General features: G+C 39.3%; 2 protein-coding genes across 5 annotated transcripts in view; one reads left to right on the top strand and one right to left on the bottom strand.

Annotated features, from left to right (window-relative positions):
- Positions 1 to 14,309, top strand: part of CCDC149 (coiled-coil domain containing 149) — a 50,944-nt gene extending 36,635 nt beyond the window's left edge. For 2 of the 4 annotated variants that reach the window (XM_027686334.1, XM_027686338.1), the window contains exons 10-14: positions 458 to 534; positions 1,920 to 1,952; positions 5,614 to 5,718; positions 10,204 to 10,788; positions 11,385 to 14,309. In XM_027686334.1, the coding sequence (XP_027542135.1) occupies positions 458 to 534; positions 1,920 to 1,952; positions 5,614 to 5,718; positions 10,204 to 10,787 (799 nt within the window). In that variant the 3' untranslated portion in view covers position 10,788; positions 11,385 to 14,309. The remainder of the gene's footprint in view (positions 1 to 457; positions 535 to 1,919; positions 1,953 to 5,613; positions 5,719 to 10,203; positions 10,789 to 11,384) is intronic. The other 2 variants (XM_027686335.1, XM_027686337.1) reach the window with 2 other exon arrangements.
- Positions 14,310 to 15,004: 695 nt separating this feature from the next.
- Positions 15,005 to 16,522, bottom strand: SOD3 (superoxide dismutase 3). Its single transcript, XM_027686686.1, has 2 exons — positions 16,374 to 16,522; positions 15,005 to 15,926 (listed from the first exon to the last, which is right to left on the bottom strand). The coding sequence occupies exon 2, from the start codon at positions 15,908 to 15,910 to the stop codon at positions 15,185 to 15,187; it is 726 nt and encodes a 241-aa protein (XP_027542487.1). The 5' UTR covers positions 15,911 to 15,926; positions 16,374 to 16,522; the 3' UTR covers positions 15,005 to 15,184.
- Between the last annotated feature and the right edge of the window lie 3,497 nt (positions 16,523 to 20,019).

The raw sequence follows: 20,019 nt of genomic DNA, 5'->3' as shown, positions 1-20,019 counted from the left end.
TTTTAAGCAATCTTAGTGATAGAGAAACCTCTCTGAATAAAGTACTAGGCCAAAAGTGTGTCTTGGAACTTCAGAATCAATCTAGATGTTGTCTTGAGTTTTCCATATTTTGTCTATGTAGCTTTTACCTTCTGGGTTTAGCTATAGAGAAAATAAAGTGATATTTGCAGGCAAGGAGGTAGAAATACTGTGAGTTGCTATTCTTTGTCTTTACTGAACGGCAAAGGTTGAAAGTCCAGTACATCCTAGGCCATTTTTTTTTTTTAAACCATGGGATAGATTAGACAAATATATTTAATTTTTAACTCTGAGGGAGGTTGTCCATTGCTTTTAGTGAAAAGAGATGGCTGTATACAGATTTACTGCACTAGTTAAGTAGCAAATTAAAAATTCAGCTGTAAGGTGTAAGCAATTGCAATTTGGTTACCTTAGTATAACAACTATTCTTTTTCTGAAGAATTCTAGGTAATCGAGTGGCAGAACTAGAAAAGAAATTAAGAACTTTGGAAATTGCTGGCTTGTGGAGTCTTCCAGGTTAGTAAAAATTCAAGAGAATAGCTTGCATTATTTAGTTTTCAAGGGTATATTTATGTTTAAGAAAAGTTTGGCTATAATTTTTTTTAATGATGGTTATTTTGCAAATGTTCTTTTCAGCACATTTGCAAAATTAGAAATGTCTAATATTTATTAAGTTGAAGCCAAAAATCACTAAACTTTTTAACTCTTAAGTCCAATATGCATTGGAAAAAACGTGAAAAATACTGAAAAAAAGGATTTAAATGTGGGGAATAATCAAATTATTTCCATAGACTGCAGACAAAACAAAAGGAAACTATTTTATTTAGACATTGTATAAAATATTACACAGGTTATTGGCCATTATGTTTTTCAACAAATTTTATTTATTAATTTTGTACTTCTGTAACTTCCATGGATTTTTTCTCTGTTTTTAAAATTTTTTTCTGTAGAATCATAAACTCTTAGAAACTGGAAATGTAAATGGTCCTAAATTTTCTAGTCCATCTCTCCAGAACAGGTTTATTCCCAGTAGTGTCTGAAGTATTCTATTTGGTTTGAATTACTCAAGTAATGGGAGATTAATCTGCTTCCTAATAGACCTCATTGTCAGGAAAATGTGCAATATTTAATTTACATTTACTCTTTTGCCTCTTTTCTTCCCATTACACCTAATTGTGTCTTCTTTAACCACTGTAAATTATGCTACTCCATTGTTGGTGTTTGCATCATTAGGCTTTGTTGTTTTTACAGCTTCCTATCAGTGCTGCTGGGGGTGGGAGGGAGTGTGGTTTAGGCTTCTAGGTTTTTGGCTCTGTTTTTTCTACCTAACTTTTACATCTAGAAGAAAACATTTAACAGAGCTGAAGAGCCCCTGTGACAAACCTATGCTATTCATCTGTGTGGGCTGATGGGGTATGTTTCCACTTCAGCTTGCCCACTGTGGGCATTCTCAATCACCTCTCTGGAACTGGCTCTCTTCTTGACTCTTTCCAGAACTACAGGTCCCAAATTTGTTTCCATGGATTACTCCTCAGTTAGTCACCTAACACGCATAGTGTACTTTAGTGCATTTGTCCCTCCCATATTCTCCAAAAGATGCCAGTGAAATATTTGTCTAAGACCCTGCTAAAGCAGTTTTGTACATTAGTACAGATGTGTATTATAAACTCACTGGTTCAAGATACCATAGGGGTTTGTTAGTTTTGTTTTGTTTTTCAAAAGTAGTGTTCTATGAAATTTTTACACTAATAAATGCAGCATTTCTAATCTTTGCAAAATGTATTTTAAAAAATGGAAGTGGAAACTTCTTGCACCACTGTTGATCTGTGTAGCTAAGAAAAGAAATTAATGTTTATATAATAACAACTGTCTTTTTCCTTCCTTTCTTTTGCTGCCTGAAGGCCTCAGCTACAATGTCTCAGTGGGATTTGGGAGTAGGTTCTGCTTAACGTGTATTTTTAGTAACTGATTTTAGCAGTACATTAAATATTGTCGCTGCATGTAAATAAATGGAAATGGAAATGTTATCTGAACATTTTTCTATCCAGCAGATTAAGATGTTCAGTCAAATGAGTTAGATGAACACAGGAGAAATAGAGGCTCCTCTACATGACAATTCATTTACATTAAGGAAAATAGTAAGAGGATGATCTTAAAAGTTCTAAAGGAATTTTACACTGGATTGCAAGTTCTGTGGAGGCCCAAAGTTTGTTGATTTGTTGCTTGCCTTTTAAATCAGAAGTGCACTTTTGTTTCCAAGTGCACTCTAATCCCGAGGTGGTCAGAAAGAGCATTGCAACACCTGATGGGTCACCAGTTTTCAGAGCATGTAAAGCTTCCGCTCTGTAAAACAGCAGTGCATAACAAATAGTGTGGGAATACCATAGTGGATTTTGTGGCTGAATGTTGGTTTGGGTGAGGAGCAGAACGTGGGGAGTATCTCTTCTAGTTAGTCTTAAAAAATATTATTTGGTTGTGATTGGAAGTTTTCATCATTGAAAAAAAAATGCAGATAAAACCTGATGTTCATTCTAGCACTGAAAGAAATGCACATTATAAATTTCAGGTTTTTAATCTGAAGTTAATGTTCCTACTTGGACATCATTGTTCATATAGCATTTATAACATCCACTGTCACGATGATAATAATATCTTCCAAATGATGTTAATATACTCAATCCTATTGAAGAAAGATTTTGAATGCCTCTGATTTTTTGTTAGGTGACATATTTGTCATCTGCTTTTTGAGAAATGTATGAATAACTTTGGGGAAGCTAAATCAAGAGGAAGTGCATATTTAATTTTCGAAAAGGTGAAACCAGTAGCATATTTCATTTTCTGTAGAAGTTCTGCCTACCATAGACTTTAGATTCCCCTGCTTGGAAAATGGGCTTTAATTAAATGAATCTCTTGTGAGGTTTGTTTTCATTGCTGAAAAGAAAGCAAGCTTGGGCATAGATTTGGCTTTGATTATCTTTTTCTGATCCTACTTGCCTTGAGAAGGGAGCAGAGAATGTGATATTCACAGAAACTTTTAATTCCTTGCTTTGTCTTGGGTACATTGTGGTTCAGATATGCACACATAATATGTTAAATGTATTCAGTAATAGTATATAGTAAACACCACCTTATTCCTCTCACAATTTGATGTCACTAGACATTCAGATAAGTTATACTGTAATTTTTTTAAATATATCATTTCCAGAAAATTCCAGGTTTCCACTGGAAAAAATTCTTAGAAAAGAACCACCCATGACTCATCCTTTTTCTGTGTGGGATGATAAGAGAGTTTCAGGGCTGCCTCTTGCTCTGCAGTAATCGGCGCAGAGCAGGGGCAAGGGAGAGTTAATGGGCTCTGCAGCTGCTGTGGCTGCAGCCACTTACAGTGGCTGCTGTGGCTGCAGCAGAGGCTATAAGAGGATACCTAACCCTGGAGAAGAAAATGAAAAATTTACTACTACTGAAAACTTCTGTGTGTTTTGAAATCGGTATACTTTTCACTAAAGTTCTTGAAAAATTCATTAGAGGAACATGAAGGTTATGAAATTGAGTTTACAGAGCAGATAGTTGAAATTCCTTGTGTGTAATCCAACTTCAGATCATGATTCTCAGAATGTAATGTAGCAGTACCCCTATGTCCCTCCTTCATGAATGGATATGAGTCGCTGTTAATAAATAAATATGCATCAGACTCTTTGAGCCACATCTATTGTTAAGATGTGTGGATACTGAGCTTAGCTTTATTTTCTGTAACCAGATTGGTTTTCAGAGAAAAATGTGAAAGTAAATGTGTTTACTGTGTAAATGCTGGCTGGAAGTCAAGAAATATCTTTTTTGAAGCTTGCCTTGCAATCTTCAGGAACTTCAGCTCAGGCTTTACTTTTTTTATTAAATTAAAAAAAATATTCTGCTTTCTACTTTCCTATTAAAACCTCCCCTCAATATTTTTATTCATCATCTTCTTACTTCCTCTGTTGGATTCTTTTGTGTCTTTCTGGATATGTGGCTGCTTTTGACTGGTGTGACTATCTGTTGGGTGTTTTCATACCACTAGTTCTTCCCTGTATGATTTATTTCTTCCACTACAAAATTCCTTCACTGTTAACAGGAAAGTACATTCATCTAGGGGCTTTTGCATTTTGAAATAGCTGTCAGATTTGGTTTGCCTTTTTTTGTTGTTTTTAAATAATTTTGCCTTACACTGGGGAGGGGGTTCCCCTCTTTGCTGCTAGTTAATATTGTTTTTTATTACTGACTCTGGCAAAGGCAGAATTCTGATGCATACTTCGGGGATCAAAGCTTGACAAGATCCATGTTTCAAAAGCATTAATTGCATTCATATTGCTGCAGTGCATTGCCCAACATAAGGAGAAGGGTATAAAAACATCATTAATACCTTCAGGATCAAGGTATTTGCAGCCAGTGCCTTCAAAAGTAGTTAGGGATTGGGGTCGTCCAGTTAGACTCCATGGGAACAGCTTCACTTTTATTATTCCCCAGTAGGTACCAGAACTTTCTCAGACTGGATTTATTCCAAGTATCTCCTGACCTGGTGCTCTTTTGAAAGTCTTTGTCTTGGATGGGTGATTAGATTTAGGATGTTGCATTAAGGTGAAAGGTGCAAACAGATTTAGAGGGGAGAAGTGGTTGTTACATAAATGTCCGTTCTCATGGAGATAAATAGGGCAGTAGCTTGCTGCCTCCCCAGCCATTACTTATCGGTTGGCAGCTGTTCTGGAGGCCATGCAGACACCACACTTAGCTGATCTTGCACATTTCCTGCTGTTTCCTCTTTAGGTTTAAGGTAGTGTCAGTCGCTAAAAACATGACCATCCTAAATAGTGTATGACTTCCTAAAGGATCTGCAGGTGTTGCTGTTTGTATTGCTAGAATATGTAAAGACTAGGCATCTACAGCAGAGTCCTCAGATGAAGAGTTTCTTGCATTATTTTGTCTGCAAAAGAGCTGGAAAATTGCCCTTTTTCATTTAGTTTAAAATGAAAATGCTCAGAAATGTTTTTGTAATTTTCAGATTAAAATCTCTCCTGTTCCCCAGCAATGTATGCTTGTTTGCTCCCTCAGTTCTTAGTTATGCTAAGCTTTTAGTATTTATTAAGGGAGTATTGTAGAATGATATGTAAGCCTGAAGTGTAAAACTACATTATTATGAACCTTCTTGTATCACATGATGCAGAGTAATACAGAGTAAAGAGTCAGTGCTGAACACCTGCTGGTAATAGCATGCAAATGATCCATTATTCTTTATAAAACTTTTGGTATGATCTGATTATTAATATTTGTAATGGAATGCTAATTGCTAATAGCATTTGCTGCATACAGCACCTGGTCTTTCAAAATCTGGCCTTTACTTGGTACTGCAGGTAAAAACATAGACCTTTTCTGCATTTGACTTGCATGTTCCAGATCCAGTAGAGAGGGTTTTTTCCATGCTTTAAAAAGGATCATTTGAGATGCTTCTCCTGTTCTGTACTTTTCTGTAACATTGCTAAAAAATTGTAGGATATGTTTGGATATCATTAGTGCACAATGGATGTAATTGGTGGATTATTGGTTCTAACACCGAGATTGTTCCAGGTGGAAAGGATACGATAACATTCAGTGACCCAACCCTGCCCGTGCTGCAGCGCTCCAGGTCACCATTGTCTTTTACTGATAAGCCACAGAAAGCTGAAGTACGAGGTGAGCACCTGGAATGTAAGGAACATGATGAGAGCCGAGCACTCATTTCTTTCCAAATAAAGTGTAATAAATTTTCCTGCTGGGATAGCAGAAGGCAAATTTTCAGTGGTCACAGAGATTGAATAAATCATCCACTAGTAAAACAGATAGGTGGTCCCAGTACAAATAGCAAAGACAGAATTGAAAAATTACTGTTGAATAGATTGCACAGGACTAGGGATCAGACCCTACACCTCGAAGAATTTTCCAGCCAGGTAACCTGATACTGTGAGAAGTTATTCATGCCATCTGTGTTACAGTTAACTGATTCCTGCACTTTTTCCTTCAGTTAAAATGCACTGTAGGAAGCAGTCTGTGGAACTAGCTTAGCACTTTCATGCGTTATAGGGGATATCTAGATGAATGGGTTCCTGATTGTGCCCAGTACATTGAAATACCCGACTCATTTTCCTGGAGAAACGGACTGCTTTTTTATAGTCTTGCATGTGTTTTGTTAAAAATCCTTCTCCAATGGCAAGCTTTAACCTCCCTCCAAAATCAAGCTTAACTTTACTTGACAGCAGCAGAAGATAGTGTTTTGCTGATAACCTTGATTTTTTTTTCCCCTTAGTTTTTCATAATGGATAGGAGATGGATTATTATGCTTGCTTATTGGCATTTGGATAAGCTCTTTAATGGGCATAACATTTTGGTATGCCCAGATCTTTCTCAGCTAACCATGAAGTATCATAAACAATTTATTTGTTAGTCCTGAAACTAAATAGATTGTGGCTTAATTTTGACTTTATAATCCATGTCATCATCTGATAAAACTTGACAGCCAGACTGATCTTTTTTTATGATCTTGATCAGCTGATATTTTTGCTAAAAATAAGAATTGAAACTATAGTGAATAGCTCTCTGGTGAGTAATAATAACTCATAAATATTTATTTTTTGCCTACTTAATTGTTGATTTTTAATTAAATCTGCAGTTACTGAAAGTATTTACTTGGTGGCATTAGGCTCTTTCCTTAGGTATTTGTCCTAGGTGAGGCTGGTATTACAGTTGTGATTACAGGCTGATCAGACAGGCAGTCTGATCTGCCTGTCACATCTCATCAGACCCTGTTGCTGTTGCTTTGTAACACTGTCAAACCTTAGCTCTGTGCTGAAGCTTTCCATGCTGTGTTTTCTACTTCAGCTGACTTTTTTTTAATGACAGCTAAATTACTTTTTTTTTGTGTGTGTTAAATACTGATGACCACATGGTTTTGGTGGGCTTTTTTGTCTGTTGTTTGTTTGGGGTTTGGGTTTTTTTTAAACGTGCAAGAATTTAGTGTATCTGTAATTGAAAGGAATTTGAAATGTGGGGAAAAGGTTTCCATCCTGAGAAAAAAGGCTGCAGTTTTCACCCCATTCTAAATTATTCACTTTCAAATCTCATCTGCTAAAACCAATGAAAAACAAACCAATAATTCTATTGAGCTTTCTTTGTGCCACCAGTGCTGGTAAAACTCCGTATGCAGAGTTCCTTCACGACAGTACAAACTTAGAGGGAACAAAACCTGGAAGAGAGGAAAGACTGAGATCAGGACTCTGGAGTGATGAAAGGACTAGAGTACATGGGGATTGACAGAAAGTCTGAGTGAGGGGGAACCCTCATCTTTCTGAGCAGAGGTCAGAGCACAGAAGTGAGGAACAGGCAGTGAAAGCAAGATGTGATAAAAAGATAGAAAGGTGGATGAGAAATGGGCAGAGTGAGTGTAGGACTGGATAAACAAAGGGATATAGAGCAGGACCTGAGAGCAGGGAGGGGAAGAGAAGAGCAGAAGAAAGCAGCCTTGGAGAGGAAAAGGCAGGTAAGGATTAGACCTGTGGCAGTCACAGGAAGAATCAGCTCCCAGTAGGTCGTCACCTTCTTTCCTCCTCTCCGTCTCTTGAGCGTAACAAGAACCAAAGCCGATCACAGAAATTCTGTCATTAAACTGGAGTAGGTTAATAAATTACTGTTCTGCCTGCCCTAACAGCTTGGTTTTTTCCTTGCCTGTGTCCCAGTGTAACTAAGAACCTGCAGTGAGAACTCAGACAAAACTTGCTTCTGTGATAATTAAACTGGGCCAACGTTTCTGTGACATAGATGAGCACATATATACTACCAGCCACACAGGGAAAGCCATAGCTTCTAGCAGTAGGTGGAGCAACAGTAACCTGTTCTGCTACTCCAGATGCTTTTTCTGAAGGATGTTTGGGGCTGCTTCTTCCCTTCAAAGCCTGTAAAGGAAGCAGTGTGTTTTCAGCTGTAGGGCATGTCCCTGTGCTTGGAGTCACACAGCTCTTCTGCATTCAGCATCTGTATGGGAGTGATGCACTGGTGCCTTTTGTACCACTCTGCATAGAGAATGACTGCTGTTGAGTTTTAAGAGCTTGGGGCATATTGCAATTTTTCATCTATACCGTGTACCTTCAAAATCTGGGGCAGCTTGGCAGCTGGGAAGAACATAGGAATGCGTTTATCTGCCTTCATTTACCAAGCAAGTATGCTCTTGGTTTAAAGTATTACTGAAATAAAAACAAAACTACTTTTTATTTTCCTATTATTGAATCATCAGTTGAGTGAAAACAATTGATAATCAGAATAGCAATGAAATTCTTGTGTATCTGTAAGTATTAGACCTGAAGTCGCATTGGTCAGATACAATCTTTTAAACAGTACCACTGATATTTCGTGACTGTTTGATCCAAGAAATGTTTTTAGCTTTTGAACAAACATACTATCTTTATCAGAACTTCCTATAATGCATTAAGTGTTGCCCTAGCTAGATCTGCAGATAATTAAAGGGCTTTTGCAGGCTTTTTTTATCCAATCTATCCGCTTACCCTGGTCTCATCAAAGCCTCCTTTAGTCTGTACTTGTTATCATTGTTTCAGTTAATCTAAATGGTGGATGTCTGTAGGATATACTGTGTATTTCCTGTGTGAAATTCCATAATGACATAGTACAGTCATATAAATTAAACACTGTATTTGTCACCAAATCTCACTTTTTCTGATGCCCAGTGTTGTGGGGTAGATTGTACTTTATATCACAGCTGCTAATGAACAGCTATTCAGGGTTTTTTCCTGCTCCATTGTTGAATGCATTGTCCCAGGGTGCTATTTCAAGCATTCCTGAAGAAAACAGTACTGTTTTATTATGAACTTTTCTCTGGTGATTTAGTGCTTAGAAACAATTTATCGTCAACAAATTGCAGCAAGGTGATAGGTTGGTGTTATCCTACTGTACGAGGGAGGAAACTGAGGCATGCAAAGAATAAGGTAGAGTCCCTGCTAATTTCAAGTGCCAGTTTAAGGTACATACTTTTTGGCTCTTATTTGAGCAGTTTGATATACAACATGAGCAGAGCAGTCCTGCACATCAAGCTCCTAGGTTTCCAGCTGACTGCTCAGATAATTAGATCCAGTGGGTGATTACCTTTTGAAAGTTAATTTATCCCTGCCTTTCCCACAGACTTAAATTCCAGGTCTTCAGCACTGCATCCCTAGTTTCCTTAATAGTTGTAAGAGTGTCTGTTCCCTTCATGCCAACCCTTGTCTCACTCACTCAGTAGCTCCCAAATTATAAATTAGGCAGGTCTGATAGAGACAGTAAGCTGGTCCTCCCTGCAGGTGGGCTGTCCTGTGCCCTGCATGAGGCAGGATCCCTGTGAGAAAAATAGAGTAATTGCTTACATACTAAAATGTAATGCATCTACATGACAAGAGTCATTTTAAGCTGTCAATGAAGCCATATTTCTGGCCTTTCCTAATTTTTCTTACTTCACTTTGCAAGCTTATTTTCAATGAGGCCTTTTGTCGTCTAATGGTATGAGGACAAATCCTCCCTCTTTCACAAAGCTGTTTGTTTACACATTGCTGTTTTCTCTATTCTGACATTTTGTTCAGTGTTTGCCTTTTGGTATAACGGTATATTGAAAATTCTTCCACTGCTGCTTTGTTTTATGCTGTTACCCTAATCAAAATAATCTTTTATGTTAGGAGAAACATTGCAGGACCAATAACAAAACTCCATTATTGGATGAAAGCCTGTGAAAAGCTTCAAATAAATGAAGCTTGTGTTAACCCCCGAAAGTGGTAGTGATGTGGGGATTAATTGTAAGCTGTGCCAAAAATTTCCATAGCAAAGTGCTTTCCTTGGAGTTGATATTCCTTTGAAAAAATTTGCCTGACCCTGCTGTTCTACAGTATGGTATTGACTGACTCCTAGAATTGTTGGTATTGGGGAAAGACAGGCTCCAAAACAGGGCCTGATCCAGCAAGAAACTTAGTGTTGATTGCTTTTCATCTAAGAAAGGGGCCTGGGAGGGGATAGGGAAGAACTCTTAAAAATTCCTTACTGAAGTAAACATCTCTGTGGTCTGGCATTGGTGGTGACACTCTTCAGATCAGATATATAAAAAATACCTGTAACTGTCTCGAGCATTTCACTGTTCCATTTCTCTTTCAGCAGAACAGAAGGGAGAATGTGATGAAACTTGTGCTGTTGCAAGTGATTCTCCAGCTCCAGAGGGAACAAATTTAAATAACAGAAACAAAAATAAACATTTTTATCCTTCATTGCCCCAGCTACCTTCTGAGGAAGAAGAAATAAACAAGCTTGGAAGTCAGATAATTAAACTGACAGTTGCAGAACTGGAAGGGAAAAGAGCAGGCACTTCTGCAGGGGAGCAGAACGTGGTAGTTGGAGCAGAGCTTAATGGTTCATCAGAGGGAGAGTTCCCACTTTCCAGCCCTGACCCATCCGACCCCACAGATCCCTCAAACTCTGAGAATGAACAAACAGGCGAAACTGAGGCCCTGAAAGACAATGACGAAACCCCAGAGAGCAACTGCGAAATTCCAAATGAAAGAGGGGATCAAAATAGCAGCTCCGTGGATGTGGTGCATGCTGAAGACCCTGGAAGGCATGGAGGGCTCAGTGTTACAACTGCAGACACAAATAACAGCTTTGAGGAGCTCTCTGAATCTGAAAACAAGAAACCATCTGATGCTGCTGAAAACTGTGAATATTTGGATAACAGTTTGGCTTGAGGTACGAAATCCAGGCCCTTGAGCATCTCACTGTAATCCTTTTGCAATGTCTGTGCTGTTGCAAATATGATCAGTGAAACAGTGTGCCGTAGGGTTGGTTATTTTACATTGAACTGTTAATTTTTTTTAAAAAGATCTCTTTCTGTTAGTTTTGGTTGTAGTGTACCAGAACTGTAAATTACCTAAGGGAAAGGTTTAGTCATGTTGGGTTTTTGTTATGATTTGAAGTTTCTACATGGATTGATGTAATTTACATTAGTGTAGCAAAGAGGCCAATGATAATGATTTATCATGTTATCACTAGGCTCCTGTAACATGTATGGTCCTAGTGCTGGACTGTATTTTATGGTTAGAAGTGTCTCTCAAGGGTGATAAATTGAGAAGCATCTCAAGGCTGCAAGTTTTGCTTCTTTCTCAGACTGCATTCTGATTCTCCTTACATATAGTGACTGTAAAAGTACATCCTCAAAATAAGATCACTGTTCCTCTACAGGAAGTTTCTGAAAGCTATCCCTGCATGTATATAGTTCTCTAATTACAAACCTTTATACCTTTATGGCTTGTCAACTGTACAAAATTTTTCCTTCCCTCTCCCAGCTCATCTCATGAAAATGGAGTTATTTCACCAGATACTGAGAACCCAATTTAATGAAGCTCTGAAGGAAATATCATCAGAGAAGCCAGAAGTCTTACTGAGTGAAACAGCATTGCTGCTCCAAAGCAAGGAAAACAGCAAGAGGAGAACCAGTGATGCCCTGTCCACCTACTTGGCTCTCTCAGTTGCTGGAATTGCATTCCTCAACTTACAGGAGCTGGAACAGCCCTCAAGCTGAGTTAACAGGTGGTAGATTTCAGCCAACTCCATCTGTGTTCTCCTTTCTAAAGGAATCTGTGTCTTTTTTTATTTTCCTATGATTTGGAATTAAGGATAACTTCCTTTCCTCCTCATTTCACCAGTCTATGGTATGGTAGAAGGATTATTTGCATTGTTGCCACTTTCTTAAACTTCTTCTTTTGAAGATGTTTAGTCATAGGAAAACATTCCTATAATAACTGGGGAAAAGGGAGGCTGCTGTGTCATTCCCCAGCTCAATCCTGATGCTGGAGCTGTGCCACTGTGCTTCTAGGAAGGCAGCAATGAGGGAATACTTAACGTTGAAGTTAGCAGCTGTTGGAGAAGGGGAGGCAGGTCCTTCCTCTCCTGTTTGTAGCACAAGGAATACTCTCGGCAGCTGTGGAGCTTCTATGGGCCAGCAGCCATCAAGGCAATTTTTCTGCTGGCTTGGGACCTAATTGTCTGTAAATGTTCGTTTCTCATTCCTAGAACTTGAAACCAATCAGAGAGAATTAAACCAAATTTAATAAAATACTACTAATAAAAAGGAAAATCCCTCCCAGATTGAGTACTTCTTTGACAAATAACTGCCAGCTGCAAATTTTTACAGCCCACTTGCCAGCTACTGAATAAGGAGAGTTTATATTAGCAGTATTGACAAACTCTTCTGTATGTGGAAGATGAGCTAGCAGGTGTTGCCATAATCAAGGTGTCAGAGTCCATGAACAGTTTGTATTCAGCAGAAGAAAGGCTGTATGTAAATTATTACATATAAATATAAGGGGTGATAGTGGGAAGGTGAAAAATGTGGCTTGTCTCTGTTCTCATGTGTTTTCCCTAGCAGGTGCATTTGTGTAACCCTTTCAGTGTCTGTCTGCAGGATATGAAGCCATACTCCCAGTGCTCCTCAAATATGTTTACTTTCTCTTTAAAGGTTATGGGACATTGCAGCATTCCACTGATGTTAAGCAGCAGCCCTTAGGAACAAAAGCTACCTGTATATTTAGGTGTATTAAGGACATGAAGCAGTAAAAAGTTTTTATTTCATTATCCTCATCACCATTTAAGTTCCTTATTACCTGAAAAAAAACAGGAAGAGTTTAAGTATTTGAAAGACTGTTGGGCTGTTCCCAGTAATTGTAACTGACTGCATTATTGACTCATTTGTGTGACAGTCAGAAGAGAAATAGCTGAAGAAAGTGAAATCTCCAAAAGAATGTGACAGGTTTTTTTCCTTTAGTGCCTGAATGTCATGTTATGTAGCATTTTATTAAAGATGTGTTCTTTTCCATCTTTCACACTCTAATACTGCACAGAGCTAAATATCAATACTCAATATCAATGCTAAATATCAATTAGTCAGAACTGAGGCAAGCAAATAAGGTCAAGATTTCACATAGCTGAGCTCAGAAATCTTTTACTCGTTCCCTGTCCTGTGTCTTTCCTGACCCAGAGATGGTGAACGAGCATTTTGCTTCCGGTCCCTTAACGACCAGTTAATGCTGTTAGTTAGTGAAGAGTTTGGTGTAAAAATTTGAGCAGGTAGAAGCAGTGCTAGACCAACAGCTTTTTAGTGCCTCATTTGTTGACTCTTTTCACTATGTCTTTTCTGTGAGAGCATAGTCATATACCAACCCAACAATTAGGACATCTCTGTAATTGTCCTCACACCATTCTCTCTCTTAGATGCCATTTTTATCTTTGCAATCACTGAATTCCAGTAAGATACCTAGATCTCTGAAAACCTCATTTTCAGTGCAATGTCAGTGCTGCAATACTGCCCCTCTCCTTCCTCTCCTGGCAAATGTGTATCTTAGCTATGTTTTTAGCCTCCTCCCAGGAACACAAGACTTCAAAGCCAGGACACTTGTAAAAGTGAGATGTTGTTGCTGCTCTAGGTAATTAAATATTCTTGTCAATAACTTCCTCGGATATTGCTTTAATTGATATCATTGTGCTATTAGAACAATGGGGTTTTTTTCCCCAGTAAATTTACTTAGTGTTTTGTTGTGGAATGAACATACCTTAGGTTTGGGGGGAGTGGTTTTGTTTGTTTTGCTTTGGGGTTTTTTTTAGACCCGTGTTCCCTTTTTCTAGTTCTTTAGAAATGAAGAAATCACATCCACACATATAAGCCTTTTTGGTGTTGGGCTTTGGGGAAGCAAAGTAGGAAGGGACTGTTGTGGCAGGGATATGGAGAAGGTACATTTCACAAACTGATTTTAAGGAGTTTGTCTCACCTAAAAGTGAATTCATCCATTATCTGTGGGAAGGATTTCATTTGAAAGTATCATGTTGTGGTTATTGGAAAAACAATGTTCACTGAATTTGTAAAATAAGTGTGTGAAAATGACAGATTAAGAAGCATTCTTTTAGAATGCTGCTTCTTTTGTAAGTGATACTATTTTTAAGCATATGGGAATTTGTATAATAAAGACTGGAATTTCTTTAATCCCTATGAGCTCAGGAATGTATTTCAAAATCTTAACTGCGATTAAGCTGAAAGTCTGCTACATTTCTAAAAGATAGCATTTTGTTTACCAGCTTCTGTTTTGTAGTTTGCTTTCTAAATTATGCAGTTTAATTTATTTGCAAACCTCTTTTTTGTTGCTGCCTGGATTAACAGCACAACGTGGTTAAACTGTATTAATACATTTTGTCATCTTTAATAAAAACATTTCCCGATATGCTTGTTCTACCTGCTTGGTTCCTTTTCTCTTCTCAGTATCAGATGATTCATAGCCATGGGATGGTGTTTTAATATTCTTACTGAGTTGTGTTAAATTAAAAAAATAAAGCCTTATTGAGTGAGAGTTTTAAGTCTGAAAATTATGCGACAAATCTTTTCACTGTCACTTCTCCCAACCTAAACTGACTGATTTACTTCCTACATTTTTGTATGAAGTAAAACACTTGGTATTTTTTGGCTTTGAAAATAATATTTCTCTCTGATCTGCTAACTTTGTCGTTGTCTAAGCAGCATTAAAACTTTTGTATACAACTTGGTTACAAGCAGGCACAAACTAGAGGCTTATACAACTGGAATAACAAAATGGATCTAAAGTTCAACACAGAAGTGTCTGTACTTTCCCTCATTTCTAGGGGAAGTCCATTACCGAGGTCTTGCAACACAACACCCAACACTGTTAAAAGCATAAAGACCTTTTTTCTTTTCGGGTTTGCAGCTAAATACAGAATAGCATCTAATGAGAGGCAAATTCTTACTTAGTAACTTTTTTTCCTTTAGTATCCCTTAAGAGCCCCTTACAGCACAGACTCTTTTGTCTGTGGACCATATCCATCAGCGCTCTTACCTACATGCATTCAACTCCCAAACTGCATAAAACAGAATCTTTTGTCTTCAAGAAAACACATCACAATGTTGAGTTGATGCTGTTTTTATTGATAGGCTTACAGAAAGGAGGCTCTACAAAGTGATATGCATTTCATAGAGGAGCAAGCAGATGGAAACAGGAATCCTTTAGCCATATATCTTAGTGATCAGCGGTGCAGCCTGAGTTACCTTGTGCTGCCCAGGCTGTAGTTGGCTTTTGGTCTTCACTTAAGCCTGGTTCTGTGTACGTTTGTTGAGCCCTCTCTTCTTCTTGTCTGTAACCTCAGGCAGTTTCTCTTCCCACAAGTTCTTGTTGCATATCCCAATCACACAGCAAGCCAGACGTTTCCCAGCATTTCCATTTTCCAAACTGGCCTTATTATTGCCCTTGCCCATGTCATCTTCCTGCTCGTGGATCACAACAGATCTGCCCATGATGGAATACGGGCCAAAGATCGTGGCAAAGAGATTTGTTTTGTATTTTCTGATTTTGCCTTCCTTAGGAAGAAAGTTGCCAAAATCCCCTGGGTGACGGGGGTGATTCACTCTGAAAGGGTTATAGTGTCCTCCTGTAGAATCACAGCCATTGCTGAGGTCTCCAAGCTCGTGGATGTGTATAGCTCTGCTAGATTGATTGTTATCCAGTGGAAACCCATCTAAGTAAAAAATAGCTTCCAATCTTCCATATGAGTAATACTGCCTGAATAAGACTTGTCCAGTCACCTGTGGCTTGTCGGCATCTATTTTGGAGCTGGGCTTCATTTCACAAGTGGCATAAATCATCCCATCAGTCTCGTTACCACGTGTTACTGGATAGAGCAAACTCTGCCAGAGGTCGTTCACTTGTTTCTGTATCTCATGCAATGACTCTTGGCGTGGATCAGTTTCCTTGTCTGTCAGGACACCAGAAGCAGACAGGGCGAGCCCAGTGACCAGAGAAAGAATCAGAAGCATCTTGGCAATTTAGAGCCTGCAAAAGGTACAGAAAGGTACAAAGAATTTAGGATGTTTTGCAGCAGTATGGCTGGAGAGAAAGACATGCAGCCAGTAGGGAGCTGAGTGAAACAGCTGGAACATGGTCCCAGGGGACTGCTGCTTGCCAGATCTGTCTAATGTGATGAACTGAAACTAAATCAGCATACATATGTGTTTAAACACATATAACTTAAACCAACGACTAAAAGAAATAGTAGTGATTTTTAGTTTACATTAGATCTTGATCTTAAAAACTGCCTCTGTTTCCCTGCAGGAAGCAAGCAAGCCAAAATGTTCTTAAATCTGTCTCTGAGTTTGTACTGAGACTTTTCTCCTCTGACAAATTCCAGCAAGAAGTTGCCAGGAGTTTTTTCTTGGTCCATCTACTTAACCACTGGTTAGGCATTACAAACAAAAAGTAAAAATCGAACGAGTTGATTACCTTGCAGAACCCCTCAGTAGTAGCTCTTCGCCTCTGCTCCCCTAAACCGAGGTGTGATCAGCCAGCCAGAGCTGCTTGAAGGTGATGCTTATAGGAACTGCGTGTTTGTGTAGAAATTAGGTAACACTGGCTCAGGGGAGGCGTCACCAGGAGAACCGTGGGAGGGGAGGGAGGCGGGAAAGGAGGGAGGAAGGGAGGGGGAAAAGTTGTTGGCATTTTTGTTTTGGGCAGGGTGAACAGTTTATCCTTTCTTGGTGAGTTTGTTAGTCTGGCTCTCGGTCCTCACCGACATTTCAAAAAAAAACAAAAGGAAAAAGGAAGGCCATGAAGTTTTGAAATTAATCTGCCTTTTGGTGACTTCATGCACTTATCTAAAACAAGTGAACTTCGGCAGGCAGGGAGGGGAGAGAAAGGAGCTTTATTAAGGCACAGTTGGGCAGTTTCCTCACTTGTGTGCTGGTTGTCGTGGAGCTGGTTTACATTTTTAGTTCTTCGTTAGTTGAAAGTGGTGCTTGAGCAACACAGACTGTTCTACATGGATGAACAAAAAAATTCCTGTGTTTTTAAAACCCGAATTTAAACTGTAGATGTTGCGGTACATGCCAATGATGCCTCTCTGTGAAGTTTTAGGGCTAGTTAGTGTCTGCTGCTTGACTTGCCAAATTAGCTTTCTCCCCTGAGGCCTTTTTTCTTCTTTTCTTTTGGAAACAGCAGTGATTTCTTTCCTCAGAGAGAAGTGAGCAGTACTGAGGCAGTGCAACATCAGACTGAGGTGCAGAGAAGTTGCTCAGAAACTGGCTGGAGTGCGGAGAGTTCACGGGTGTTTCATCATCACATGAACTGAGAAATGCTCTCCTCTCGAGGACATTGCCCTGCCAACAGCACTTCCCGCTATTGTAGCTGAAATGTGGATTCTGCTGTCACAAGAGCGATTTAACAGGCTGAGGTTTCTGTAGAGAGAAAAGAGTAGTTCTTATTACTCTGCAACAATTCTCAACGCAAGAAATTTACAAAGAAAATCCTTTTTCCCAGTTCACATCTCCTGCCAGCTGGGTAAGGAATGGGGCTGTCAGCTTCTGGATTGGTAAAATTGTATGTGATAATCTTACTGGTATCATATACTACATCAGATCCAAGATACTCAGTTGTCTGAGAGCCATTTTTTTTTCTTTCTGTCTGATAGAGTAGAGCTAAAGCAATGTCAACTACTTGGATCATTAGCCAGGGACTAGAAATACAGAGTTAACTTTGTCTTGGAATATTGGGATATTGAATGTATTACTTTATCTCTGGGCATCAGTTCCTAATCTGTGAAATAGGACAACTGGTATTTCTTTTCTTCAGAGTATTTATGGGTTGTTCAGATTACTGTGTTCCTGGGCACCGTGCAGGGTTCACTGGCACCTGAACTCTCAGGCTGAGCGCCAGGATTGCCCTTACCCCAAGCCTAACGCTGCCTCCTTTGCAGCTTTTCCCAAGTTCAATCTCTGGCAGTATCTGAGCTGGGGAAATCCATACTTGCAGCATGGTAATATTGTGAAATTACTTCGTTTTAAAGAATTTGAAAGTTTTGTAATCAGATTTTATAAACAGATTCAAAAAATGTTCAGCCACATGCAAAGGGGGATGGATTAAGTCTGTAAAGTGCAGGAAGCAAGCGTCCATCAAGGTACTATTAGAAAAGCTATCCCTTAGCATCATAAACCAATTTTTAAGGGGACACAACATATGGAAGGAAGAAAGGAGCATTGTTCATCGTTTACTCTCTGAGTCACAAAGTAGTGAACTGCAATTGAGTTTAACACTTCTACAAGGAAATTTCCAAGCCAGCAGTCAGCAATCCAAGAGAATTGTAAAGCTTTAGTTGAAATATAATGCATTTTGAAGTAAGAATTAAGGTCAGAATTTTAGCTGGCTAAAATACAGTTATGTTGCTGACTTCAGTGGCATTTGTGCTGTTTTACACCAGCTGGGATTCTGTCCCAGGAAAAACCCACTTGCTGCAAAGCTCTTTTTTGATGTACTGCACACACCGAGTGAAACAGAAATGCAGAAGGTGTAAAGGAGATGATCAAAGGGACAGAAAGGACTGCAGCAAAGCTAAATGATGTATTTGTGGAGCTCTGCACTTCAGAGAAAGAAAAGGAAATAGTAGCTGTGAGTTGCCATCAGAAAGATGTATTTTAAAAAGGAGAAGGACTGATAACTACGAAAAATGCAATTGCCAGAGTGATTTGGCATTAAGTCTGGATCAAAGATGGTCGCTAAGTACTAACCAGATGCATCATTAAAGTCTGTTGTTACCTACTGCCTATGTTTTTCTTGTTACAAAGAGGAGAGAATAATGGGCTTAGCAGCCTTTAAAGCAGACAGCAGTTACTGGGAAGAAAGGCCACAGTAACCTGACCATGCACTTGTGCTACAATCACTGCTTAAAAAATAGACCTCTGCTTTTGTTCCAGTTCTACAGGATCTTTTGTATCCTGAGTTTCAAACAATGTCCTGGGCTATAAACAAAGTTTCCTGGGCTATATAGACAGAGTCATCAAAACAACTTCTGCAAGGCTCTCTAGACCACATAGGGAAAAATTGGCTTTACTCATGGGCTTTACAGTGGGCTTTATACCAGACTCTGCTCACAAGCTCTCCATCCATGCTATGACCTTCAGGGTTGGTTGATTGGTTTGTTTTGCAGTGACATCATCCTACTGCATTACACTGCTGTTTGACTTAACATCATTTGATTTGTCCAGCACAGAGTTAAACTGTGTAGGAAAGCATCCTTTTATAGCAAGCTGTAGCCTTTTTCATGTCTCCTGCACTCTTGGGATCTGCTCCCAGGGGATTTTTGGTAGAATGAGTTTCCATAAAAACAACAGCCAGAGAAGGAAGCTTTTATGTCTTCAGAAGTGGGTGATGGAGGTGACTGCTTTTCTCCACGTATGGCTGAGGCTGGAGCAGCTGAAAGAAAGGGGACATTTGTAGCCTGAGGGAAACAGAATCAAGACCTTTGGGCACCTGATCTGCTTCTTCAGCTCATTTCTGGAAGCCAGTTATGCTGGTGGGTCCTCAGGCAGCAGCAGGAGCATCCAGCATTTGTTGGTGTGTGAGTTAGAGATTGCAAGGCACCAAAACTTCCATGCACTGAGTTTGGCGTGGTATCATATGTGCTCTGTGCACCAGCCCTGTGTGATGGCTGGCATGTCCTGCTACTTGCCTGAGAGTCTGCAGGCAAAGCCTGCAGGGATGGGGTTTGTCTGTAGTGCTATGAGCAGCGCTGCCAAGCTGAGCAGGATTTAGGGAGCAGCAGTGCTGTCAGGGTGGCCATGAAGGTGCAGTGGCTTTGGATATTTACTGCCTGTTGTGTTGTCCAACACAGCCTGTTAATGTTGTGGATCTCCAGTGCTTACAAAGGGCTCCATCCTGGACTGAGCAGTTTTAGAATTTTAGCCTGCGTGGTGAACACAGGGCTGGCACTAGACCATGAGCAGCACCACATCCTGCAAAAATCATGGTGGAGGAACTTATTTGCCATTGCTATATGGAGGAAAAAAAAAGAGAAGAAAGAAAAAAAGAAAAGAAAAGAAAAGAAAAGAAAAGAAAAGAAAAGAAAAGAAAAGAAAAGAAAAGAAAAGAAAAGAAAAGA

This window comes from Neopelma chrysocephalum, unplaced genomic scaffold, assembly GCF_003984885.1.
Source record: "Neopelma chrysocephalum unplaced genomic scaffold, ASM398488v2 Primary Assembly neopelma1_71, whole genome shotgun sequence".
Lineage (NCBI taxonomy): Eukaryota > Metazoa > Chordata > Aves > Passeriformes > Pipridae > Neopelma > Neopelma chrysocephalum.
Note: the sequence above shows the minus strand (reverse complement) of the source record. Positions and strands in the feature narration are given on the sequence as shown.

Excerpts from the sequence above, each read along its gene's own strand:
- SOD3 (XM_027686686.1), bottom strand. The coding sequence starts at position 15,910 with ATGCTTCTGATTCTTTCTCTGGTCACTGGGCTCGCCCTGTCTGCTTCT.